Here is a 20,846-nt window from a genome sequence, read left to right on the forward strand (position 1 = left end):
TTTGATGTTGTTCCTAAACCTGTGTTTATAACCTTTTTATACTGTTAAGGCTAACGCCATTGCCATTGGCATCTAAATCATTAAAAGATCATTTTCTCGTCTTTAGTATATCATATATATCGCTGTAAGTCACGCAACTTCTTACATCATGTGACTTGATATACGAAGTCCCGCGACTCGCGTCAATATTGGCTAAACGTGCTTTTAAACTAAAGTTTTTCTTTGACAGCTAGCCTTAACAGTACAGACTTAGTGGATTAGTAGACAGATGCCCTAGTGGCTCTGGAAGTTGGTCTGCAACTCTTCTTGGATGCTGTTGGATCGCATCAGCCGCCGCGCCTGTCCGAAGGCCGAGGAGACGGTCGCAGACATGTCCACTTGGGCAGCTTCCGCGGCCTTCCTCTCGTGGTATTCGTCGGAAAATTCCTGGACATATAATGTGATTGTTTTAGAACTGGTTCAGCTATAGAAGTCATTGGGTTTTTTTTTTTTTACGCTCACTTTGTTGGCAACAGCTCTGATAACTTTTGGATTGCCAAAGACATGTAGGTATACTCGGCAAGAACTTGATAACTATTTCTGTGATAAATTACCCTTTAAGATTTTTCTGTGCACATTACAGGTATAAATTTGAATCGAATAGGTGGATCTGCTTAATTTTTTTTTTACTTTGAAGCTTAGTGGTCAAAGGGCATAGGTAGGTTAAAACTACGTAGTTGTTAATACCTTTAGCCTGTTGCCTAAGAACACTGCTCTCTCTCGCTTCTTGTTCATGAAGTCAGACTGCGTCAACCAGCGGTGCTCGTGGCACTCCTCAGCCGTTGGTCGCTTTAGTGGGACCTTCTTGAAGAGGAACATCAGGAACCTAGTCGCTTCCTGTTAATGTTAAAATGATGTTTAAATACAATTAGTAAGTATAGCTAATTGCGTTGGAGGGTCTATTTTAGCCTAATTTTGAAGTACACATAAAAATATAATAAGTGGCCTTGTAAAAACCGGCCAAGTGCGAGTCGGACTCGCGCGTCAATAAAATCACCTTTGTTGTATGGTAGCCCCACTTAAATGTTTATTTTATTTCGTTTTGTTGTTATAGCGGCAACAGAAATACATCATCTATGAAAGTTTGAACTGTCTAGCTATCACGGTTCATGAGTTAGGTACAGCCTGGTGACAGACAGACGGACAGCGGAGTCTTAGTAATAGGGTCCCGTTTTTACAGCAGCGCATCTTTTGGTTTTTAAGATGAAGATGAGTTCTTATAGGTAGGTATGTAGAACTATTTGATACCTAGGTTGAAGATGTCCATGAATGAATGAATGTATTTATCAATAGAATTACCTGTGTGATCTCCTTGTATAGGTGCTCAAACCGGTACCGGACGAAGGCGATGTTCTGTTTTGTCTCTGCGTCGTTACCCCCTCGGAATGGCGAGACTCCGGACAGCATGATGTACGCGAGGACGCCCAGAGACCAGATGTCTGTCTGTGGAAACGCTGGCTCGTCCGTGACGATCTCAGGTGCTGGAATAGTGAGGAAAATTTTACACGTAAGTCTTCATTCGGTACATTGAAATAAGGTTGTGTTATGACTGTTGGTGGGACTTTGTAGCTGAGTTTTAATATTAGTAATTGAAGTTTTGATTTGGCTATTCCTCTTAGATCTGAAGTACTATCCATCAAGAGGTCTGTTAAAAGAATCCAAAATACAAGGTAAAAAAAAAACAAAATGGAAGGTAAACCAAAAGTGAACTCAAAACCGCTATACCTAACTCTTAGTCGCTTTGTTCCTTGCCCGTAACGTAGATAAATTAGGTAATGAATTAAAGATTTTGAAATGAAGTGTCAATAAGTCTAATTCAAAGCAATACATATAAGCATCTGGCCCCGTAGACAACATATATGCCAATCGCTAACGCTCCGTAGCGAACGAAACGCAACTGTCACTGTCACACTAATATGGAAGAGTGATAGAGAGACACAAAGCGATTCGAAAGCGAAGCGCAAGCGATTGTCACCTTTCATAAGCCTGATCATTATTAATAATATGGTCTAAAACACTAGTAAAATTATAGTAATTACCTTTGTAATCCAAATCTCCGACCTGCGGCACGCTCGTGCCAAGCTTCGTGACTTTATGCGCTGAGCCAAAATCGATCAATTTCACCTGGATGGATCTGACTGACGCCATGACAACGTTGTCAGGCTGCAGGTCCAAGTGACAATACCCTCGCCAGTGCAAGTACTGGAGACCGTCCAGAATCTGAGTCACTATAGTCGCTACCATCTGCTCAGAATAATCGTGTCTGCTGGATAAGTAGGTGAGGATATCAGCGCCTTGCAGTTTCTCCATAATGAAAGCTGCCACAGGCGAGCCAGGCGCTTGGTAAGCGGCTATAAGGTTCGATATCCTTTCATGCCTTAATCGTCTTAGGCATTCGAATTCCCTGTTGATTAGGACCTCTGTTTCTGGTTTGTATTCTAGAATTTTGGAGACTACTACGCTGTCGTTGCGTTTGTCGACACCTTTGACTACGATTGAGAACTTCCCGCGCCAGAGTTCAGATATGAAGCTGTAGCGTTCAGTGAATGTATCAGAAGATTCCCATTCTATAGGATTCTCTTCAGTTTCGTAACTGAGCTTAGGTCTATCTTCGTCCAGAACAACTTCTTCTCCGGACTCTGTGATTTGCTGTAAATGCCTCATGGCTTTCGTGACTTCGATTTTAGGCGCGCCAGCTTCCATTGTCTTGACTAAGTTGGTCGGAATTCCCTTGTCACTCCAGCCGATTCTATTTTTAGATGACAAACGGAATTGGTAGCTGGTGTTCGGTTTGAGGTCTCTGAGGACGTAGAATTCGTGGTCTATGTTGGAAGCTACGTCACGCCACTCAACGCTGTCGCCCTCCTTGTACTGTAAATTGTAGCAAATGACTGGAGAGTTTCCGTCGTATTTGGGCTGCTTCCATCGGAGTAGGACCTCAGTGTCGGAGACATCTGCATATGTAGGACTGTCTGGAGCATCTGGCGTGGTCGCTTCCACGATTCTGGTCCTAGCGAGTGTCTGTCCAACCTTGTTCCTAGCAACGACCTTGTAGAAGCCGATATCATGGTGCATGGCGGGTTCGAACTTGAGGGTGGAGCGTCCCTCCTCATCTTGCTCGATTTTAATGCGGTTGCCTTCGGCGATGACCATGTCGTTCTTGAACCATTGGACGCTTGGCTTCGGGTCACCGACAGCAAAGCACGAGAACTGTGCGGGCTCTCCCTCCCTAGAAAAAGGAAAAGAACCATTATTATTTCTTAAATATAAAACTTCCTACCCAATGATTTGTACTTATTTCTGAAGAAAGCCAGACATTTTAAACACCACAAGATCTTGTGTTAAGGTTGTTGATAACGACTCTAATCAGTGAAGAGATGGAAAAAATTGAGGTTTCCTCCTTAAGGACGGTAGCTTTCCGTCTTCATTGAACTTCTAACCGTGCCGAGCTTTTGTCAGATGGTGTACGATTTGGTTTCGCAGATGTAAATTTTTTACGCACCACATGTTCTCGGTTGCAGCATAGTGAACGATTCTAATCAGTGTAGTATTTGATGCATCCTCACCTGATAGGCAAGATGAGAGCTTTCTTCCTAAAGAACGGCAGTTATCCATCCTTCTTGGACTTCATGAAAGCCTGGGACTCCGTATAGCTGTCGAGTCTCGTTTTGGAGTCGTCGGATGGTCTAAGACTTGGTGCCGTAATTGTAACTTACTTGCCATGCTGAGTTGGAAGTGAATAGTGATCGACTAAAGTCAGTGTAGTATTTGATGCATCCTCACCTGATAGGTAATATTTGTGGTTTCTCCCTAAAGAACGGTAGCTGACCATCCTTCTTGGACTCCATGAAGGCCTGGGCCTCCGCATAGCTGTCGAGTCTCGTGCCGAGCTCGTGCCGGAGTCGCCGGATGGTGTAGGACTCGGTGCCGTAGTTGTTGATGCGGTCGCGGCACTCGTCGTCGATCTCCTCGTCCATGATGTCGGTGAAGCGACGGCGCTCTCGGATGATGGGCGTCTGCGGGAATATTGAAGTATTGATGAGAAAATTTATAGCTTTACCTTTTTTTATATACTAACAAATGTTCTGCCCCATCCTGCATAAATAAGTTATTCGATTATTTACTGTATTATCTCTTTATAAATTCCAAAATCACACTGATCTCCCAATGCATGTTACAAGTTGTTATACGTGGTGGTTATGCATTTTACTCACACATAAACCACATTTGCGTTTTTTACGAGTCTGGGTTCCTCTGTGTGGGATGTTAAAAGTCAGTTACGCACAAATTAGTTATTTAAAAGTTTAAAACCCCCTCTTAAGTCTGAGATACAGTTTGCTTATTCTTTGAGAACACAAAAGCACCCGTGTGTATTCTTTGATGGTTTAAATACATGAATATGGGGTTCGGATTCTTACCCTGGGATCGTAAGAGTCGTTGACGTTGATATTGTACGCAACAGAGCGGTTGCAGGCGACCTTCATGTACTCGCGTAGACGAACCGGGAAACTGACGTCACGCAGCTGCAGCAGATATGTGTCTGGTCCATTCTGGTAGCTGTTGCACAAGATAAAAGTTCACTTAGGTGTTTACTGATACATACTCACTTAAATGTGTAGGTACAAGTCATATTAAGGCGGATTTCTTACGTGGAATAGCTCACGGTTAACGCAATTTGATCGAAGAAGACAAATAATGATTTCACTCTACCTCTCATTTTAAAAATAATTTTACCATCATTATTGCAGAAATGCTTGTAAAATAATTCTAAATTCATCCAAGCAGAACCCATTTTTTTAAGTCGTGTACTGTTTTTACCATCAGCATTTTAGAGTTGGTAGAGTTAGACCAAGAAAAGTCTGCAACTATTTTGATAGCATAAGTACACAGTGGAAGTGTTATTTATACGTCGTAATTTCATACAAGTTTGACGATTACAGTAACACTTGCACTGCGTGTGCTATCAAAATCGTTTCAGACTTGTCTTGGTCTAACTCTAAGTACCAGGTTTAAAAAAAATCGTGTGTTCCAACAGTAAAGGGGCCCACTGATTAACAGTCCGCCGGACGGTATCGGCCTGTCAGTTGTTCGGAACTGTCAACTATTTGTTCTAACTGACAGGCCGATACCGTCTGGCGGACTGTTAATCAGTGGGCCCCTTAAGGAGCGACTGAAAAAAAAAACCGGCCAAGTGCGAGTTGGACTCGCGCACGGAGGGTTCCGCACCATCAACAAAAAATAGAGCAAAACAAGCAAAAACACGGTCACCCATCCAAGTACTGACCCCGCCCGACGTTGCTTAACTTCGGTCAAAAATCACGTTTGTTGTATGGGAGCCCCACTTAAATCTTTATTTTATTCTGTTTTTAGTATTTGTTGTTATAGCGGCAACAGAAATACATCATCTGTGAAAATTTCAACTGTCTAGCTATCACGGTTCGTGAGATACAGCCTGGTGACAGACGGACGGACGGACAGCGGAGTCTTAGTAATAGGGTACCGTTTTTACCCTTTGGATACGGAACCCTAAAAAACCCATCCCCATTCTACCATCGGACTTTTAGACGCACGGCCGGTTTCCATCCTTACCTGGTAGATATTCCACGAATCCGCACGAAGCGCTTTGCTTCCTCTTTCCTTATGCGCACTGCCAAGGAATGGAATTCCTTGCCGGCGTCTATATTTCCGAGCTCATATAACCCGGCAACCTTCAAATCGAGGGTGAACAGGCACCTTCTGGGCAGACTCGCTCCATCGTAGGCCACGTCTTCGCCCCGGCTAGTCTGTGGCCATGAGTAAGCCCATTTTTAATAATAAAAAAAAAAAAAAAAACGAGGATAATACTAACTGGCTCTCTGAAGTGGCGGTGACCTCCCAGTCGGGATGTTCCCACTGCTTGAACTTGAGGTCCCACGGGCTACCGCCGCGGTCGCGCGACGATGGCTCCGGCGTGCCTGAATGCATTAAAAAAAAAAAAAAAAATTATTTCAGACAATTAAACAGTCCATATTTTTAAATTTTTAAATTAAATAACATTAAAATTAAATTAAATTAAATTAAAATTTAAATTAAATTTTGTATTGACAACATCAAGACAAAATCGAACAGTTTAACGTTCCGAAGTGTAAATTGGTACCTTATTGCAGCGAGATTAGGTATACCAATATTCTCCTTTGGTATGGTATATCAATACTGTTGCAGAATTTTTTGGGAGCCAAATGTGTACAAAAAATCTAAGAAGGGGCGTTCAAGAAAGGTGTCGGGTACGAGAAGTAATTTTAACACTTCTCTTATGTTAAGGTTTACTTTGTCGAGTACGTAATGCGAATGGGAGGTACTCTATAATATTTATAGGTACCATTGAATGCAAAAATCTATAATGTAGGTACCATTGAATTTAAAACTAACTTATCAAACGTTATCATGACAAATATCGGCCTATTCTTAGCTTTATAGCTTATGTGTAAATTTATATTGTGTGTCATTGCAGCTGTCAAATAAATGATTTATCTATCTATCTATGCATCTTATTCACGGGTAACAATAACGGGGATCACGGGTGGGGGAATATCGGGAGTATTCGGGAGCTTGAAAACAATACAAAAGGTAATCACGGTTCATATTCCGGTCGATATAAGTCTAGTGAAACTAACCGTGAATCATTCAAAACTGTGAAAGTAAACCTTTTTGTGGATTGTCCTAGAGGTTAGTTTGGGTTGCTCAAAAAGCTGTTAAACTTTGCACATTTGATGCCGAGCAGAGTTTTTGGTTACCTTCTGGTGTATAGATCTCTCCGGGCGGATAGACCATCTTGGACGGATGCTCGAAGGCACCACTCAGAGGCTTACGTCGGAACCAGTTGCGACAATGGGCGTTGCTTGTCCAGTCCCTGTAGAGAGAAAGATAATTTTAAAATGTCTTTAACCTTTTCGACGCCGTGTCAAACACAAAAGCTGTCACGCTGACGCCGCGTCACCGAAGTGTAAAAACTGAAATTGAACTTCATGCATATGTACGTAGGTGTATGTTGCTGTGTGGTCTGTAACCGATTAATCGGTCTTTGGCGTTAAATGCGCGTTGCCGGCCTTTTAAAAACTTGTACATTCCTTTTTTGAAGAACCCCATACTGTAGACCCTTGGGAAAACCTCGGAATCAGCTCATTCCACAGCCGGAGCGTCCGCGGGAGAAAATTCCTCTTAGGAGTCTTAGGTATGGCAAATTATACTTCATAGACTAACTATATAGTAAATTAGTTTGGTAGCTAAAATTGTTGGTGACCTCGAGCCAATTTAAATGGTCAATTTTAACGGACCGTAAAACGTGCCTACTTTTCTCCAAAATTGGCTCCACTTTAAGGAAATCTTGAATATATTTCAAACTGTTCCTTATTTAAATATTCAGACAAATTGAATATGAAGAAGAACATCTCATGTGACATATTTCATCGGTAAATCAACTTTATGAAATGTTGTTTTATATAAAACAAAGCTCATTGTTGGGGCTATTTTTGCTCCTACCTATAGTTCACTTAGAGGTGCAAAGTCACCCCATTGTGCGCCAAATTAATAGACCCCCGCCAAGAAAAGAGATTAATTTAATGACTAAAGCAGCAATTCAAAAATTATATACAATTTTGTTTATCTGAGTATATAAATAATAATATAGAAATATCATGGTTGGATATAATAAACGATAAGTCATTTTTTTTTTAATTGGAGCATAGTTACTCACCAAGGAGCAAAGTAGGCACGTTTTATGGGAACCTAAATGATTTATGTACTTGACGTATATCTCTAACTTGTGAATCTAACCGCACAACCTCCTGTAGCTGTTCAACCGATTTTTGTTTAAGATGTATTCGTTCCGGATGGTGTAGGCTCCCATGAGCCAAGGATGGACGAGAGTGTTCACATCCATAAATCCTTGGTGAGATCTCACCTGTACAAGTTGTAGTAGTTCCTGAGCCGATCCGTGCTGATGATGTATTCGTCCGATCGGATCCTGTCCGCTCCGGTCAGCCAGGGGTGATTCAGGGCGGCGTTCACGTCCATCCTGTCCTCCCAGCGGTATACCAGCAGCTTTGAGATGAAGTCTCGGCATTCCAAGCTGAAAAAATAAATTAAAACCAAAATGTAAAAACTTTAAATATTTGGGTGCTTTTCAATCCAACTCCGTTAGAATGCTATAAGTCCCTTGTCTCTGCTATAAGTAAAAAACAACGCATGTAACTTACTTTAAACAATAACAATACCTATATTGAAATTTGCCTATTTTTTAGACGTATGTACGTACGCTTGTAATTTACTTAATACATAAAAACTATTTTTTTTAATTATTTGAACATTTGATATTTTGTAATAATGAAATCGTTAATTAACTAGAATTCATTACTTACTGCGCGGATCCACGTTCCACGTTAAATGCCAAGAGGTTTAATACCCAGTGTCAAATTGTACTGGTAACCATGGTCACTCCAGGTTTAACCGGTTACCCCTGGATTAAATAGTGGGATGGTGCAAGTGGCGCTTATATAGAGACACCCCAGCTTGTTGAGTCCGTCATTTTGTCATGAATTTTTATCAGCAGTTGTCAATTTTTGTGATAAAAATTTAGCATTCATTTGAATACAGAAAAAAAGGTCCAACCTCCGTCTACTTTGGAGTTGTTTAGCAAATGGTATAGGTACCTGAGTCTCGACCACCATTCCTCGTCATGCCGGTCCCACTTCCCGTTTCGGACCCTAATTAGGGTTTCTCGATCATCCACGCAATGGTATATATAGTAGCCGCTCATGATTCCCAAAGAAATAAAGTTGCCTTCAACGTTGAACTATTTAAAGAAACATAAATTTATATTAGGAAAATACCTGAGTCTCGACCACCACTCTTCGTCATGCCAGTCCCACTTCCCATCCCGGATTCTGATGAGTGTTTCACGGTCGTTTATTCCTCTGAAGGGAGAGTGGCCACTCAGCAGGATGTAGGTGATGATGCCCACGCTCCACATATCGGCGTTGAATGAGACGCCTTCGCCGCTGGCGATCTGAGGAAAAGTTATCATATAAGGATAAAGACTAAACTAGAATTCACCAAGCTTTCTCAAAAAAATCAAAATAATACCGTTAGTTAGCGATGATCTGGTAGACTGCTCCGATAAAAGACAATCACACCAACTTGACCGCCCCTCTTGAGAGAGTACGCGACTCATGAATTCAATTTTATGGTCGATAGAGAGAGAGGGAGGTGAGGCCGTCAGCTCTTCTTAATAAAGTTGCTAAAAGTTAACGGAAATTCCTCGAAAATCCTTGGTAGTTTCCTATATAAACAAGTCCCTACAGGTAATTTTGAGATATTTCCGAAAATTTTCATCACCTAAACATCAACTAAAGTAATTAGTAGTTTTATGGACCTGTATAATGTTTTCATATAAATAGAGAATAATGATACCTCAGGTGCCACGTATTCCGGGAAGCCGTAGTCAAGCGAGGCCAGCTTGTTGAACATGATCTTGCGCGAGAGGCCGAAGTCGCAGATCTTCAGCTGATCGGAACCAGCGTGAGACAGCAGAAGCTCTCCAATCTAGAACATGAAAAGGAATCTTATCTTTCTATTTATTTGAATCTCGACACATGCTCTAATTTCTAAAGCAAGAAATGCAAATACCTAAATGTTCTACCTACTATTTCCGGAAGTTAATATCAAAAGAGCTCGATATGGTTATGCTAGGTCCTCCCAAATTCTTCACATCGAATTTTGCAATTTCCCGACAGATACAGGAATTGAAAATCGCATAAAAAGATATCTAAAATGTGTGAAAACATAAATGATTGGCTAATCTTTACTTTATGGACCGTCGATTTGGAGGGAGTGTTGGGTATGGGGGGGTAGAGGGTGCAAAGGGCTACCCCCCAGTCCAACCCCCATGGCGCGGAACCCCATGGTTATGGAGATATCCATGGTTAAAGTTTGTATGAAATTACTATGAAATAAAGGAGTAATGTCATAGCAGACGTCGAAAGGTGCCGTTTTGTGTAAATTTATATTACCTTTTATACCACACCACCATCCTCAAGGTCACCAAAATCTCAAGGTCACGCAATTTATAATCACCAAAATCTCAAGGTCACCAAAATTTTTGGTCTCCAGCATCTCAAGGTCACCAGAATCTCAAGGTCACCAAAATCTTTGGTCACCAGAATCTCAAGGTCACTTAAAACCGAATCAGAGCACCCCACTATCCACGTGGGCTTGTCTGTCCTACCCCTAGAGAGCAATTCCAAAAACGGAGGCGCGGAGGGAGGGCAGCCCTCGCCCGCCGAAGTAAGCCGAAGCTGTAGAGCCGAGTGTAGTGAGCGTGCTTTGTCACGCGAGGGCGGAAGGGCTGCTCTTCCGCAGCGCCGGAGCTACCCAGATCCAACAGCTTCACCGCTGAGGTCGAAGGCTCGCGGAGTAGCCCCGAGGTCAGCGAGCGACCGAGACCAAATAGCGAAGCGCAGGGGGGGGAGGTGGCGAGCGTAGCGAGCCGGCGACGTCCACAAGCGAGCTATGGTCTCGTCAGCTCGCGACCTCAGGGGCGACGAAGCGGGCCTTCGGGCGAAGCGCGCCCCCCCTCACCCCTCACCCCCTCCCCCTTGAAATTATGCTGTATTCCCTTATTTCATAGTAATTCCATACAAACTTTAACCATGGATATCTCCATAACCATGGGGTTCCGCGCCATGGGGTTTGGACTGGGGGGTAGCCCTCTCCCCCCCCCCCTCCCCCCTCCCCCCCTCCGCACCCCAAAAATCGACGGTCCATAAAGTAAAGATTAACCAGTATATTTTCTCAAAAATGGACGGCAAAGTCGACGTTGCCGGTTAAAAAATAGGTCGCGAAGTGCGTAGTTTATGGTCATTCAAAAAATTAAAAAGTTAAAAACATTGCAGTCTCGATTTCGGGACTGCAATGTCGCATACAAATTCCATTATTTAACGAGTTCCAAACTTTTTAAAACTTCAAATGGCCATATCAAATGAAGGCATAGGTCCCTTAAACAGCCAAACAGATGATCAGTACTTATTATTATAAAGCCTATAACAGACTATCGCACCGCACCGCGACCTTGGAGCGTCGCACCCATAAGTGAGAGCGAGAAACAGATATCTCTTTCTCACTCTCACTTATGGGTGCGACGCTCCAAGGTCGCGATGCGGTGCGATAGTCTGTTACAGGCTTAATGTTGGTACCGCTACTATTTAGGTGTCTCAAATAGTTTGGCGTATTTTCAGCAGAAAAATACACTTCTTTTTTTTTTAAAGGCGGCAAGCTAATTTTTTTAATGGTTGTAATGGAAAATTAGAACGTTGCTTCTGTAAGTTCTGTAAAATATTTCTATTTCTTGCACCATTTTTGAGAAAAGCACTATATATGACTCGGCTGGAAGGCTACTTGCTGGCTTCGGATTCAATTAAACGGACTCCCAAGGTCGTCCGTTTAAAACGAATCCTCAGCCTGCAAGTAGCTACTTCCGAACCTCGACAATAATGTACTATTACTTCACTGAGGATCGCTAAGGGTTGAAAAATCAATCTGCCCTTACCGTAAGACCCAAATGAGCGATGCTGTTGTCGTGCATGTACTTGAGTCCCCTGAGCAGCTGCCTGATGTAGCCGGCGATGTCGCTCTCCGTGTAACCGGTGCTGCGGAGCAGTCTGCAAACACACATTCATTTGTTTTTCTACTCCCGTACTTTTATTTGTCATTTAAAAGGTCGTACACACACCTTTAAACCCCTCTCTTATAGTTGTCAAGACAAGTCTTTAGTCTATTCCCCAAAAAAGTATTTGTGCATACACGCAGTATCTTTTTGGTACTTTTACGATACTTCGTGTAATCACCACTTAAAAAATATTGTATGAAATACATTGTTGCCAACCTAATTTTAATTGTCATCTCTGACAGATGAGTACTAATTAGTAGAAACAATAAAATTGCTTCAGAAGTCAGAAACGTACATGTGACACCCGTAATATAGCAAGATCCATAGACTACGAACACCGCTTAGCGTTGTTTGTTAGTCTCCATAGGCTACTGTGGCCAAAATCGAGAAAAAAACTGTCCAAAATTGTAATTTAACTAAGAGCAAGTACCAGGGCCTCATGAGTGAGGTGTCGCTGACCAACCGGCCGTGGGGCGCGGGGCGCGGTGGCCGGGTCGCGTATCTTAGCTGTTCTATATGATTCCACTTGTTTAAAGTATTATTTTTGTTGAATGAAAAATATTTGTTAAATTTACAAATTTTTTTTCAAAGTAAGTGCTTGGTCGTAGAAAAAGTATTGTATGCAACGTTGTTTAAGGTGACGGTAGAGGTGGGTAAATTTTCAGATTCTGTCAATTTACCCCATTTCACACACAAGCGCACTTCACGCACACTACCTCACTTTACTGGGACAGGTCACTGACCCATCAAGTTTTTTTTTAAGATAGCGTTTTGAGTTTAGTGGCCTCCTTTTAGGAAAAACGTTCCATTGAAAGAAGAAAGAGAAACAATACATTTAATCTTGCTTTCCTTGTCTGTTCATGTCACACGTGACGTATTTAAATTCTAATAATTCATTTGGTTGTTGACAATTTTCTACATTATGGCTTTGTCGAGATACGCGTTTTCTAAAGTTAAACCGAATAAAACCGATGTCATTAAGTCAGATGTAAAATTTTATTTTCTACTCTATACGACTTTTCATAAGGCTCAAAATCAATTAAATGAGAATTTAAATAAATAAAGTTCCGGCAGGGTGCAAAATTTAATTAAGGCGGACAAAATAAAATTTGAAAATATATGGAAACAGTGTTGGCTAATGTACCCCTAATATCTTTACCGATTTACTTTTATGTGGTATATTCGCCTTTTGTTTCACTATTAAATTAATACAATTAAAATAAAAAATATTATACCGGTATTCCACCGGTATTATTTCAGTGCTGAAGCGATTATCTTCGATCGTAGCCTTGATAATGTAGGTGTTGATAGTTACTTACGGCGGTAGGAGCGGCAATGAACCCCGTGCAGAGTAGAACGTGAGGTGCGTTGGGATAAGTGCATATATCTACTTATAATTCTTTGGCTGGTTGGTAACCCTCTATATTTTATTTTTTGTTTTACTGTTATTAGGTTAAGGGAGTTTTAGGGAGTGAAAAAAAAATGATTTTCGTTTTATGCGCTCGCGTGATTGCCGATGGATTATAATTAGACAAAAGAACTTGTTTTCCACGCATCGAATGTAGATCCCTATGACACTTCCTCCAAGTCTTCTCCAATAATGTTTATACCGTATTTTAATTACCTACCTTAAATGTTACATTTCTAAATATTTTTTTTGTGCTATACATACTTCAAAAAAATCGCTGGAGGCCTAGCGGTAAGAGCGCGCGAATTGCAATTCCGGCTCGTACCAATGAGTTTTTCGGAACTTATGTACGAAATATCATTTGATATTTACCAGTCGCTTTTCGGTGAAGGAAAACATCGTGAGAAAACCGGACTAATCCCAATAAGAGCCTAGTTTACCCCCTATGGGTTGGAAGGTCAGATGGCAGTCGCTTTCATAAAAATTAGTGCCCACGCCAATTTATGGGATTAATTGCCAAGCGGACCCCAGGCTCCCATGAGCCGTGTCAAAATCGGCCGGGACAACGCGAGGAAGATGATGATGATGTGACACATACTTCCAAAAAAATCTACAAATATTTTACGTGACAACTGCTTATAAGTAAATATTATGTAGGTACACTTATAAAGTATAAAGTAGAAAATATCTTATAGGTACATAATATAAAAACCGATCATGTACGAGTAGGATTCACTATGGGTTCCACAGTTACACATTTTTATTGCATATTTTTTGTTTAAGACCAACTCACCTATTATAGGACATAGGTCTTCCATTAATCTTTTGGCGTTGAACTATTTTTTGTATATGTATTTATGTAATACAATTCTGAGTTAGGTTATGGTACATTTTTGCTCACCTACTTATAATTATGTATTATATCTGATATGTCACATGATACCAAAAATCGCCGCAAAGTTAAAAGTTCATTTATTTACGTTACTCATCTTCGGATCACCGACTTACTACTTCCTTACTTGACATATGTGTACTAAATTTCAATTGAACTAGTCCAGTAGTTACGGTGAAAATTGGCTTTAACAAAATGGCAGACACACGAGTGATCTTATAAGGGAGATTATTTTCCTTGAGTGAATGGTATGCATTTACCCCAATGCACCTTACGTTCCACGCGGCGCGGCGTAATCTGGCCCCTATTTCACCACGGTGACAGGTACGACAAAAACATCGCTGTTATTGACGCCATAGGCATCCATGGACTACAGTTACCGCTAACACTGATTTAAACTTTCACGATTTTTACACATTATTAAATTGTACAACGGAACCGCAAAACGTTCAAGCGGATAAACAAGACCAAGTGCGAGTAGTTCGAAAAACTCGCGCGGTTAGAAGATGCTGATGTCAACTTAAGCCAGTCTTCGCCGAGACCACGGGGACAACGCCGTCCTCGAAACGTCGGAGGTAAATCTTAAAACTTAGATACGCGATTAAGTCCCGTTGTACAATTTAATAATACAGTTACCGCTTACCATCGGGCGGGCCGTATTCGTGTTTGCCACCGTCATTGTACCTATTATTAAAAAAAAACTTTATTATATCGGATAAAACAGACATTTCTCTCGCAAAAAAATCTTGTGACAATTGTCACAAGATTTTTCAAAGAATTTTCGGTAAGTCTTGACAGGAAATGAGTTCTGTGTCGCAATTTCGATACAGTTGCCGTGTTTCTTGTGACAATTGTCATTAGCTTCGCAAAATAAGAATTTTTTAGTGGCAATATAATGGAGTTTATTTATTTATTAAAATGTTGGTGGCAAACAAGCACATCGCCCGTCCGATGGTAAGCGGTTACCGTAGCCTATGGAGGCCTGTGACGTCAGCAACAGTGATGTCGACAACTGTCGCACCTGTCACCGTGGTCGTGGTGAAATAGGGGCCAGTAAGTACCTAATAATCGCAGTGGTCTTAAGTGTCACAGACCCTACTGGCGCTTAAGTCCTTTATGGCAATTTCTGCCTATTTTAAATTGTTCAAAAAAAAAGAAACCAAATAATTATATCGGACTACCGAATTTTCACGAGAATCAGTTGAGAAATGTGATATGCAAAGGAGAAGAATTCGGACATACGAAAGCATTTTTGCCCAAGTTGAAACGGAGACCTTCGCCAACGCTCGGTCAATGATGGTTTAGGTAGAGCTAGCTGCAGAGAAAAGGTACCACCCCTGCATACAATTATCTATCTGGTCGTACCTTTTCTCTGCAGCTGACTGTACATCTATAAAAATGGTTGTCCCTGCTGTAATTTTATACCGGTACCGTACTTTGTATTTCAACCGGTATAGTTTTACCTTCAAAACGAACCGGTATTGATAAATAATAACGGTACCATACCGCTTATACCGTAAAGAAAGCATGATGCAGTCTCTGCTTTGCACAATTATTGTGTGGACAAAATTCTTATAATCACCGAAACATACATACCTACGCACATAATGTCATTGAAATAAAACATTGTTATTTTATAGTAAATTTAAATAATACTCGATATATACACATAACAATAACCAGACCGCAGCGGTATTAGCCTGTAAGCTTCATCTCTTGTCTCCAAATCCGCAAAAACTAGTTAGTACTGAATGCTGGTCTTGCTGTTATTTTATTCTTGAACATTATGGCTTGTTTCTTGATTATTGAGAACAGCACGTAATCGCACACATATAGACGGAACGAACGGCAACAAAGTAGGTGTAGACACTAAGACTTTCAGGTATTAAACGAATTACGCTTCGTATTAATAGGTAAGTAATATTTAAATGAATATATAATATTCTCTAACGTAAATACAAGATTACAATTGACATCAAATGTCATTGACGTACAAGTCATATACTTTTTTTACGCAAAATTGATACCAGCATAATGAAAATCAATCCCAATCAGTAAAACGAGTCTTTAAACTTTTTTCATTTTAAGCGGGTTTTGAAGGAACAAGTTACTTAAATTCAATTGTAATCGTATTGTTTTAGGATAGTTTACTGCTGTTTTCGATCGTTACGACCTGTAAATAACAACAAATCAAATTTTAAATAAATTTATTTACCCTATTTTTTGAAATACAATTTATCTACTGGTATACATTTTCGTAAGCGTATATGATGAAATGTCTAAATAATGTCAAAAACGAGCTACGACGATGTACACGTCTGCTTCGATCCAAGGCCAGCGGCCATCTGACTCGAAGAAGAATTTTGAGTGATGTCGTCAATGTATGGAAATTGTACGAAAGTTTACATTTGGGATTGAATTTCTGTGTTGTTTTTGTGAGTAAAAATATAAGTAGATAATAATTTGCTAGTTTAGTTATCTAGCTTTCAAAATCACACAACAACTCAATTACTGTTAAAGGCAAAACTGTAATGCGTGTTGCTCAAACGGAACTCCATATTTTGATTTTTGGATACTTTTAGTGTCGATTTGTAGAGAATTACAGCAAATAAAAAATATTATGCCGTGAAGAGCCGGTACACGGCTTCTTCGTGAACAAATTTACGTATAATTTAATGCAGTTATTAAACATTTCTTGAACAAATTGATTGCACAAAGTGAGCTCTAAATCGAAAACGTCATATACCGTCCCCTTAACTGAGTCAAAAAATACTCGTGGCGTCTTTATTAACAATTTTCGGCTTCGCCTCAAATTGTTACTCACGCCACTCGCCTTTTTTGACCCCTCTTAAACAACGGTTGCATAAAATACTATTGTAATATTCTAAATAAGTCGTTGAAACTTCGCCCTACGGCCTGTGAGCCCTTCCAATCCGGCTCGTGGAAAGAAACTGGGTGAGCCGCAGGTAGGGTTTGCAGTCCGAATCCGGAATGTATTGTAATATGAAATTATCTGGATCCGGATCCGCGGATCTTCCCATACATTTCAGATCCGTCGGGCAAACCCTAGCCGCAGGCCTTGCCCGTGATAGCATCTCTAAAAGCCAAGTTTTGACAAGGTGCATCACAATGCACCTTGTCAAAACTCTTGTCAGCTCTGGAGCAAAAATATAGTTGCCAGACGAAGATCCATGGTCTAAATTAATAAAGCGAAAGTTGCGCTAACATTAGGTGTGCGCTGGACGCCACAATAGGACCTGTAATTCTTTAACTTATTTTTTAAAATGTTGTAGATATATACTTTAGTCCGCAACATGTGACTGTGGGAAGACATCACTTGGTTGATTTTATTCGGATTATCTAACTCCGTCATCGGCGTCTCGAGTTTTGACAATAAGAAAGCTGGGAAGGTACTTTTTAAATTAGAGGTATCTAGAATATTTGTTACGCTCCTAATCCAATGAAATAGAAATAGAAATAATTTTATTCATGAGCACAAACTAGAAAATTATACATAACAGAGAAACATAAAAGGATAAAGTGCCACGAAATGGTCTCACCTCAGCATGCAATGCATGATCTACTGACCTGTCTCTAACAAGCTCGTCACCTCCAGCCAACTCAGTAACCAGCGCCAACGTGTGGTCGTGTTCATAAGCACCGTGAAGACAAAATAAACTAGATGTCGTTGAATTGGCTTATATAATCTAGTCCATCAGTCCCCAATCTCAAGCTTAATCACTAATCAGCTGGGTACCTGTTACTCACTGCTGTAGTGGTAGATAACACGAGTTCTCCGACACTAGCGCTTACGTGTGCTCATACAGTGAGGTGGATATAACCGAACTATTTCAGGATATATGATAGATTACTAACCTGTCTCTGACAAGTTCGCCACCGCCAGCCAACTAGGTAACCAGCGCCAACGTGTGGTCGTGCTCATAAGCATCATGTAGACGGATGAGGTGGATATAATTGAGCTGGTTTAGTATATATGATGGATTACTGACCTGTCTCTGACAAGTTCACCACCGCCAGCCAACTCGCTAACCAGCGCCAACGTGTGGTCGTGCTCATAAGCATCGTGTAGACGGATGAGGTGGATATAATTGAGCTGGTTTAGTATATATGATGGATTACTGACCTGTCTCTGACAAGTTCGCCACCGCCAGCCAACTCGCTAACCAGCGCCAACGTGTGGTCGTGCTCATAAGCATCGTGTAGACGGATGAGGTGGATATAATTGAGCTGGTTTAGTATATATGATGGATTACTGACCTGTCTCTGACAAGTTCACCACCGCCAGCCAACTCGCTAACCAGCGCCAACGTGTGGTCGTGCTCATAAGCATCGTGTAGACGGATGAGGTGGATATAATTGAGCTGGTTTAGTATATATGATGGATTACTGACCTGTCTCTGACAAGTTCACCACCGCCAGCCAACTCGCTAACCAGCGCCAACGTGTGGTCGTGCTCATAAGCATCATGTAGACGGATGAGGTGGATATCATTAAGCTGGTTCATGATATCGAGCTCGTTCTTCATGAACGGTTTCAGGGCGGAGTGGCCGTGCATTATCTTCGCGGCGTAGTTGCGACCTGAGGAATTTTAAGATAAGAACTAAAGTATTAGGTATCATTTTTATATGAGACTAAGTACTCATAGTAGTAGCAAAGTAAGTATTATTAGCTAAATTAAGAGCAAGACATAAATATTTACCAGTGAGTCTCTCAGCGGCATGGTATACGACGCCTTGTACGCCGCGGCCCAGCTCGTCTCCAAGGTCGTAGAAGTCTCCGAACGGTTTGGTCGATGGCTTGATACGAGGCGGATGCTCGCGGATTCTGGAAGGAAAAACCGGAAAAATAGAGGTGTGAATATGAAATCATTTTGTGATGACATTGGACTTTAGGCAACATTAGGTTTTTTCTATTTTAAATGCTTTTAATATCCCATGTAAAAGCCCTGTGGGACTCCGAAAGGTTAAAAGATCGACTGAAGACCAACAACAATTTGGAGTGGATTTAATCTAATTAGTTTAACACCATCATCCACACTGTTAACTAACCTTTCGTTAACTTAACTACCAAAGACCAATGATCAATTCAGAGTGTTGCTGTCAGTGTACCAGCCATCTAGAACGCTATCGAACGATCCCCAGGATCAGAAGGCGGTTAATTACCTGTTAGAATATACATGCTCCTCCTCTTCAACATATAGCATGGCAGAAGAACTGACGGAACCAGCGACGTTGCGCGCGGATATGGAGTACAGACCCTCGTCTTTGAGGATTGCGTCGTTGATCACCAGGATCGTGGTATCAGGCTCGATGAATTTCATCTGATGAAAGATATAATTCTTAATTGGAATGCTCAACTGTTCTCTGTGATCTTGACTAGATTATCTGTCAAGTTTATGGCGACCTTCTCTTGAGCTTGTCTTAGGACCATCATACTTATATTGTACAACATATACTTGGTCAACCAGATCTTGACAGTAGAAAAAGGCGGCAAATTTGAAAAATGTAGGCGCGAAGGTATCGCGTACCATAGAAAATTTGAATTTCGCGCCTTTTTTTTACTGACAAGATTTGGTTGACCAGCTATAAATTAACACATTCATTGCCACCCAGCCAAACAAGACATCCGCGCCAGGCCACAAAAATTTCGTCATATAAAGCTGTAGTACCACGATCCCGACTATCGGGTCGTCCGGCCTGGGAACGAAATCATAAATAGTCGGGTTTTAGGCACTAAATGTGTTAATTTTTAACAAGCAGAAACGTCTGCGAAAGATACTGCAAGTTTTAAGCTTAGAATTAATTTAAAAATGGAAGCGATGGCTGGAGACCGCTGGAGTAGATCCAGAAGCTGTGAGTTCAAGTCTCACCCAAGGCAGTAATTTTTCCACTTTAATCACAATCATAATACTTTATTGCGACCATGGTAATATAGATTGTCTTTTAAAACAACATAAAAAAAAAAAAAAAAAAAAAAAACATACCTTGATCCTAGAGCTTTCCGCGAGCGGCTGCCAGTCCTTATACCACTTGATGTCAGGGTACGGGTTCCCAGTGACTCTGGCCTCGATCCTGGCGCTGCGGCGTTGAAGCGCGACGGTTTCCTCAGGCCGTTTGATGAACGTGGGATACTCGGCTAGTTGTAGACGGACTCGCTGCCGGGTCTGACCGTGCTCGTTGGTGGCCACGGCCTCGTAATAACCCTCGTCGCGTTCCAGCATCCTGGGAGAAGTTGAAATTTTTTTTTTCCATGTATCCGTTTTGTTTTTATTTTATTTATTTATTTATTTATTTAAACTTTATTGCACAATACACAAAAATAATGTACAAATGGCGGACTTAATGCCTAATGGCATTCTCTACCAGTCAACCATCGGGCCAAACAGAGACATGTAAAATTGGTGCAAGGAGAAAAAGGAATTTAATTATTAGAACTTAGTAAACAACTAAACAATTAATAATTCTGATATTTTAATATTATTATTATAGTTTTTTTATGTAATTCGACATTAAGAGACCTTATACATCTCTAAGTAATTAGTATTACGTTAGTTTGATTTGGTAGTTGTAGTTGTTTGTTAATAATTGTTGATGTATTATTATTATTATTTTGCTTGTATGTAAATTCAATGTTGACGTGTAAAAGTGCCCTTGTGGCTTATTTGCTGAATAAATGTTGAAGTTGAAGTTGAAAAGTTGAAAGTTATAAATCGGCAGTTGGTATTTCGGGCTGAAAAAAAAAAACAATCGCCTTTGTCTACAGCTCTGGTATGACTAGTGCAAAAT

The 20,846-nt window shown here is 40.9% G+C and overlaps 1 protein-coding gene across 1 annotated transcript in view; it reads right to left on the minus strand.

Annotated features, from left to right (window-relative positions):
• Positions 1-205: 205 nt before the first annotated feature.
• LOC134647414 (obscurin) overlaps positions 206-20,846 on the minus strand; it is a 124,279-nt gene continuing 103,638 nt past the window's right edge. Inside the window, exons 50-65 of the mRNA XM_063501768.1 lie at positions 20,045-20,282; positions 19,224-19,381; positions 18,761-18,885; positions 18,453-18,639; positions 11,621-11,732; positions 9,487-9,618; positions 8,907-9,082; positions 7,979-8,146; positions 6,813-6,928; positions 5,888-5,993; positions 4,458-4,596; positions 3,823-4,055; positions 2,079-3,268; positions 1,339-1,520; positions 727-876; positions 206-426 (exon numbers count right to left, since the gene is read on the minus strand). Coding sequence (XP_063357838.1) covers positions 274-426; positions 727-876; positions 1,339-1,520; positions 2,079-3,268; positions 3,823-4,055; positions 4,458-4,596; positions 5,888-5,993; positions 6,813-6,928; positions 7,979-8,146; positions 8,907-9,082; positions 9,487-9,618; positions 11,621-11,732; positions 18,453-18,639; positions 18,761-18,885; positions 19,224-19,381; positions 20,045-20,282 — 3,565 coding nt within the window. The 3' untranslated portion in view covers positions 206-273. The remainder of the gene's footprint in view (positions 427-726; positions 877-1,338; positions 1,521-2,078; positions 3,269-3,822; positions 4,056-4,457; positions 4,597-5,887; positions 5,994-6,812; positions 6,929-7,978; positions 8,147-8,906; positions 9,083-9,486; positions 9,619-11,620; positions 11,733-18,452; positions 18,640-18,760; positions 18,886-19,223; positions 19,382-20,044; positions 20,283-20,846) is intronic.

This window comes from Cydia amplana, chromosome 4 (assembly GCF_948474715.1).
Source record: "Cydia amplana chromosome 4, ilCydAmpl1.1, whole genome shotgun sequence".
In the NCBI taxonomy this organism is placed as follows: Eukaryota; Metazoa; Arthropoda; class Insecta; order Lepidoptera; family Tortricidae; genus Cydia; species Cydia amplana.